The following is a 6,540-nucleotide window of genomic DNA, read 5'->3' on the forward strand; positions in this document are numbered from 1 at the left end:
TGGAGACCTCTTGTGTCATCCCCACCTGGCTGACTGTTCCTCTGTCTGGCTTCCTGGCTTTTAATCCCCTTTCTCCTGCTCTTCTGGCCTGCTTCTTCGGACGTCCCTGAGTTGTCTCTCCTCACCTGTATCCCTGGGGCTGACTGCTCTTCCGTCTGGGTTCAAGGCTTTTATCCCCTTTCTCCTGCTCTTCTGGCCTGCTACTCTGGGCGTCCCTGAGTTGTCTCTCCTCACTTGTAACCCTGGGGCTGACTGCTCTTCTGTCCAGGTTCAAGGCTTTTATCCCCTTTCTCCCGCTCTTCCGGCCTGCTACTCTGGCGTCCCTGCGTTGTCTCTCCTCACCTCTAAGCCTGGGGCTCAAGGCTTTTATCAAATTGCTCATATTAGGGTAACCAATAACATCCATGTTATTAATTTAATGATCAGTTTTTAATGTTTATTTTATATGACTCATCAGCATTTGACTCTGTTGGGTCTCTCCTCTCTCCTGGAGACATCTTCCCGGACACCACCTGGTTTTCTTGCAGCTTTGCTGGCTGCTCAGCAACACAAAAATGTCTAAACACTGGGCTTCCCCAGGGAATTTAATCATTTCTCACCACTTCCACTGTTTCCATCCTGGTCCAAGCCACCATCATCTCTTGCTTGGATAATTACAATCGCCTCCTAACTGGTGTCTCTGCGTCTATCTTTTTTGTCCTACAGTCTCCCAAAAGAGGCACCTACAGTAATCCTGTTCTCATACAAGGTGAGTTAAGTATTCCATTCTTCTGGTCAAAACCCTCTAAAAACTTCCTATCTCATTCCGTAAAACCCAAAGCTCTTTGAAAAAAGCCTGGTTCTACAAGACCTGACCCCTCTTCCTTTCTATTACTTTCCCCGTTCCTGGTCCCACATTTCCAGCCATAATGCCCTCTTTAATGTTCCACAAAGCTATCAGGTATGTTCCTGTGCCAGGGTCTTTATATCTGCTGTTCCCCTGGCCTAGATTGCTCTTTCCCAGGTATCTGCAGAGCTCTCCCTTACCTCCCTCAGTTTGCTCCTCAAAGTCTCCACTGACTGTCCCATTTAAAATCGTAACACCCTCCTCCTCCTTAGTACTTCCCTACTTTGCTTTTTCCATATCATTTGACATACTTTATGTTTTTTTATGCCTCCTTCTAAAATGTGACTTAAGGAGGATAAGATTTTTACCTGTACAGTTCACCACTGTAATTCAGTGCTTAGCACATAACAGATACACTATAACATTTGTTGAATGAATGAACCTCAATAAATAGCGCTGTCATCTACCCAGATGTTGAAATAAAGAGGCTGATTCAGTTTTCATTCCTTTTTTTCTCTCATCCTCCACCTTCACTCCACCAGGAAGTCCTACCTGTTTTACTACCATCGAGAGTTAGTCCCAATCTGTCCACTTCTCTTCACTTCTACTCATAGTCCTAGTGGTACCACTAACTGTTGCCTGGACTATGCCGACAGCCATTATTAACCATGCTTCCAGTCTTGCTCCTCCATAATCCTTTCTATATGTAACCCCCAGAGTAAATTTTAAAAAACAGAAACCAGATCACTAAAACTCTTCAATGGCTTCCCATTGCACTCAACAGGAAGAGATCCGTATCTGTGCCTATTCCAAAGAAAGCTGATCCAAAAGTATGTGGAAATTATCAAGCAGTATCATTAATATCACATACAAGTAAAATTTTGCTGAAGATAATTCAAAAACAGTTGCAACAGTATACTGACAGGGAACTGCCAGAAATTCAAGCCAAATTCAGAAGGGGACATGCAACAAGGGATATCATTGCTAATGTCAGATGAATCTTGGCTAAAAGCAAAGAATACCAGAAAGATGTTTACTCATGTTTTATTGACTATGCAAAGGCATTTGTCTGTGTGCATCATAACAAATTATGGATCACACTGCAAAGAATGGGAGTTCCAGAACACTTAATTGTGCTCACGAGGAACCTGTATACATTCCAAGAGGCAGTTGTTTAAACACAACAAGCAGATACTGCATGGTTTAAAATCAGGAAAGGTGTACATCAGGGCTGAATGTTTTCACCACAGTTATTTAATCAGTATGCTGGGCAAATAATCCCAGAAGCTGAACTATAACAAGAACGCAGTGTCTGGACTGGAGGAAGACACATCAACAATCTGTGATACGCAGATGATACAATTTTGCTTGCTGAAAGCAAAAGGACTTGAAGTACTTACTGATGAAGATCAAACTACAGTCTTCAGTATGGATTACACCTCAACATAAAGAAAACAAAAACCTCACAACTGGATCAAAAAGCAACATCATGATAATAGAGAAAAATCTATCAAGGATTTCATTGTTCTTGGATCCACCATCCATGCCCATGAGAGCAGCAGTCAAGAAATCAAATGATGTATTGCACTGGGAAAATCTGTTGCAAAAGACCCCTTTAAAGTGTTAAAGAGCAAAGATGTCACTTTGAAAACTAAAGTGTGCCTGACTCAAGCCATGGTATTTTCAATAGCTTCATATGCATGTGAGAGCTAGATGAGTAAGGAAGAGCAAGTAAGAAGTGATGCATTAGAAACATGGGGTTGGCGAAGAATGTACCATAGACTGCTAGAAGGAACAAATATGTCTTGGACGTAGTAGAGCTGAAATGCTCCTTAGAAGTGAGAATGGAAAGACTTTGTCTCTCGTACTTTGGTCATGTTGCCAGAAGGGACCAATCCCTAGAGTAGGATATTCATGCTTGGTAAAGTAGAGGGTCAGCAAAAAAGGGGAAGACCCTCAACAAAATGGATTGAAATAGTGGCTGTGACGATGGGCTCAAGCATGGCAATGACTGTGAGGATGGCACAGGACCAGTCAGTGTTTCATTCTATTATACAGATTGCTGAGTTGCAGTCAACTCAATGGGACCTAACAACAGTGCACTCTGAGTAAAATATAAACCACTCACCATGGCCTGTATGATCTGACCCCTACCTGCATTCTCCACATCATCTCCCACTGCCCTCTTTTATGCTCACTAAAGAGCCTTAGCCATACTGGCTGCCTGTTTCTTTTCCACCAGGAGCTTCTGTGCTTCCTTACTCCCTCTGTCTAGACTGCTCTTGATTTGTCTGGCTAAATATCATCAAAGAGAAGTGTTTTTTGTTCATGGGATGTAAATCAACAGCCTCCAACTCTTAACAGATTTCCATTCAGTTGTTTTTCTTTTTCTTCACAGTCCCTAGCATTGTAACTCTACACTCACTAAAATATAAGTGCAAGATAGTAAGGCCCTCCTACCTGTCTTATTGGTTATCACTGTATTTGCAGTGTCTAGAACAAGAACAACAGAATTATATTGACAGGCACTGGCTGCTATATACGTCTATTTGTACACATTTGTGTTAAGTGAATAAAAAAGCAATCCTCTGAGCTAGGTATTGTTGTTGTTGTTATGTGCCGTTGAGTCGGACCTGACCCATAGCGACCCCTCCTTGGGTTTCCAAGGCAGTATCGCTACGTTAGTAGATTGCCCCATCTTCCTTTCAAGGAGTGGCTGGTTAGCACCACCAGCCTTCTGGTTAGCAGTCAAGTGCCTTAGGCACTACGCTACCAGAGCTCCTGAGCTAGGTATTACCTCCTGCTTTTACCTATTAAAATAGACACACAGACTAAGTGATTAGCCTGTCTAGGTTACACAATTGTTGAATAGCACAGCCAGGATTTAAGGTAATTCTAAAACCACTGTCGTTAAATACAGCACTATATGGCCTCTCAACTTACTACTTTGACGATGGCTGTATAGTATTTTACATATCTCAAAGCCTTGCTCATACTGTTTAATATCTTGTATTTCTTCCTCACTATTTCCACTGCCTTGATCCTTAGCAAGGCTCTCTCCACTGATGACCTAAACCACTACAACCCTTACCTCTGGGGCGCGGGAAAGTGAAAAAACAGTGTTAGCCACTGGAGAAATCACAATCTAGTGAAAGCATAAACAAGTAATTGCAGCAAAAGCTGAGACGTACCTCTCTTAAAGCTACAAATGGGTGTCTGAAGAAAGCACATACCAGATTTATACATCAAAACCATCACTTTCATTCTGTCACTTCTCAGCTTAAACACCCTTAGTGACCTTTCACAATGTGTATGAGGTCAATATATAAAGTCCCTCACAATCTGGGCCAGTTCTAATTTTTCAACCTCATCTTTTCCCCAAGCAAATTCTGGCATTCAGTCCCTGACAATTTCCAGTGTCTGAATAGGGCTTAATTAAATATGCTAAGTTCCTGAGTCTATTTCTCTTACACTTGAGAATACCTGCTCCACAGCCAAGTGGGTGCACAGAACGTATTCTCAGAAACACCTTGGAAAGAATTTAGCAAGTATTACCTAATATAATAATTCAAGCTAGGGTTTTCTGACATGAAAAGGCAGAGAAATCTGCATGGAAGTTGGAGGTTGAGGGCAGGCATCTATCCCTCCATCTCTGTGAGATGGGAAGAGAAGCCCTTAGACAGTGAGGTTTTTAAAGTGGCAGTTTTGGCAAGGTCTACAGAAAGCATAAAAGGAGCCCTGGTGGTGCAATGGTTAAGCGCTTGGCAGCTAACCTTAAAGTTGGAACTCACCAGCAGCTCCGTGAGAGAAAGAACCGGTGATCCTGTAAATGCTGCTGATGTGTTGATGGTGGGGCCCGTGGAGTTAATTCCAACTCACTGCGACCCTACATGACAGAGGTGAACTTCCCCATAGGGTTTTCTAGTCTGTAATCAAACCCACCAGCCTATCCTCGGAGGAAAAACTAAGCAATCTACTTCCGTAGAGATACAGCCTCAGATACCCAAGGAAGGGTCGCTATGAGTCAGATTCGACTCGACGACAGCGAGTTTTTTAGCTGAGTGAATCTTTATGGAGAGCAGAGTGCCAGGTCTTTACTCCCGACAACCTTTTGGTTACAGCCTAGAAAACACTACAGGCAGTTCTGTCACTTGGGGTCGCTAAGTCGCCATCGACTCGACGGCACACAACCACAACACAGAAGCTATGAAAACCCAAAGAAACCGCAGAATTCCAACTAGTGGGGAAACAAACCCTAAACCACGTTGCTTCCACAATCCCTTTTCTCCTCCCACAGGACTGCTGAACTGAACAGGAGGTGCCGCTGCGAAACAGAACCAAAGCTCCACTCTGTCTTTCTCCGCCTATGTCTCAATCATTCCCGCCCGGCTCTCCGGCATCTGCCACGCCGATCGCACCTCTTCGATGTAGGCCGGCGGGTCCCGCTTGATCAGATTCTGTAACTGAGGGAGGTTGCTGGGTAGCTTGTTGTTGTTTCTGCTGGACATACTGGCTCAGAAAATCCACACAAGAGAAAGCCTCTACTTCGTCTCCGCTAAGGTTTAAAAATGTGCATCCGAACGCAACCGGAAATAGCACATGGGCCTCCCGGCAGGCGACACCACCTTGATTTTCAAAACAGGATGTACTACGGGAGCCTCAGAGGGTCAAATATACCCGCGCTGTCGCAATACTGAGTAATGGTTTAACAAGTTTCTTTTTATTTCTTTCTCTCTCTCTCTTTTCCTTTTCTCGATAACCCTTATCACCGCGTAGCGTTTGTGAAACTATCCGAAGGGCAAAATGTTTTATTCACATACATTAGCTTATTTAATTATTGCAACACACCCTTGAAACCGGCAGGTGAGGATTAATAGTCTATTTTAATCGCCACAACCTAAAGTTCAAAGCTAAAAAAATATTTGAGGAAGAGATACCATTGTCTTGGAAGAAGTACAGCTGGAATGCTCCTTAGAAGCAGGATGGTGAGACTTCCGCTGCAATACTTTGGCGGTGTTGTCATGTTGAGTCCACATTCTTTTACTCTTTTGCCTTGCCTGAGCCAACCCCCCAAAAAAACAAAAAATTTAAAACCATACAGAAAAACTAACTTATGACGTTCAATGCTGTTTTTTCCCATCTCTAAAATGGGATGTTGTTGGGTGCCGTGGTTCCAACTCACAGCAACCCTGTGTAAAACAGAATGAAACACTGCTTGGTCCTGCACCACCCTCATAATCATTGCTATTTGAGCTCATTGTTGCAGTCATTGTGCCAATCCATCTCATTGAGGGTCTTCCTCTTTTTCCCTGACCCTGTACTTTACGAAGCATTATGTCCTCCAGGGAATGGTCTCTTAGGATAATATGACCAAAGTACACAAGATGAGATCACCATTCCAGCTGCATGTTTTCCAAGATTTGTTTGTTTTTCTAATAGTCCATTGTATATTCAATATTCTTCACCAACACCATAATTCAAAGGCATCAGTTATTCTTTGGTCTTCCTTATTCATTATCTAGCTTTCCAAGCACAGGGGGTGGTTGAAAATACATGACTTGGGTCAGGCACACCTTAGTTGTAAAAGTGACATCTTTGCTCTTTCACACAAGTCTTTTTTTTTTTTTTATTAGGATTTGGGTGAAGATTTACAGAGTAAATTCACTTTTCATACAGCAGTTCACATATACTTTGTCTCATGTCATTGACCAAAA

The 6,540-nt window shown here is 42.9% G+C and overlaps 1 protein-coding gene across 1 annotated transcript in view; it reads right to left on the reverse strand.

The window, feature by feature from the left end:
• SDAD1 (SDA1 domain containing 1) overlaps nucleotides 1-5,334 on the reverse strand; it is a 90,932-nt gene extending 85,598 nt beyond the window's left edge. Inside the window, exon 1 of the mRNA XM_042782079.1 lies at nucleotides 5,245-5,334. Within this exon, the coding sequence (XP_042638013.1) occupies nucleotides 5,245-5,334 (90 nt within the window). The remainder of the gene's footprint in view (nucleotides 1-5,244) is intronic.
• Nucleotides 5,335-6,540: the final 1,206 nt, after the last annotated feature.

This window comes from Orycteropus afer, unplaced genomic scaffold (assembly GCF_000298275.1).
Source record: "Orycteropus afer afer isolate SDZICR_OR568_19922 unplaced genomic scaffold, OryAfe1.0 scaffold00235, whole genome shotgun sequence".
NCBI classification, from domain to species: domain Eukaryota; kingdom Metazoa; phylum Chordata; class Mammalia; order Tubulidentata; family Orycteropodidae; genus Orycteropus; species Orycteropus afer.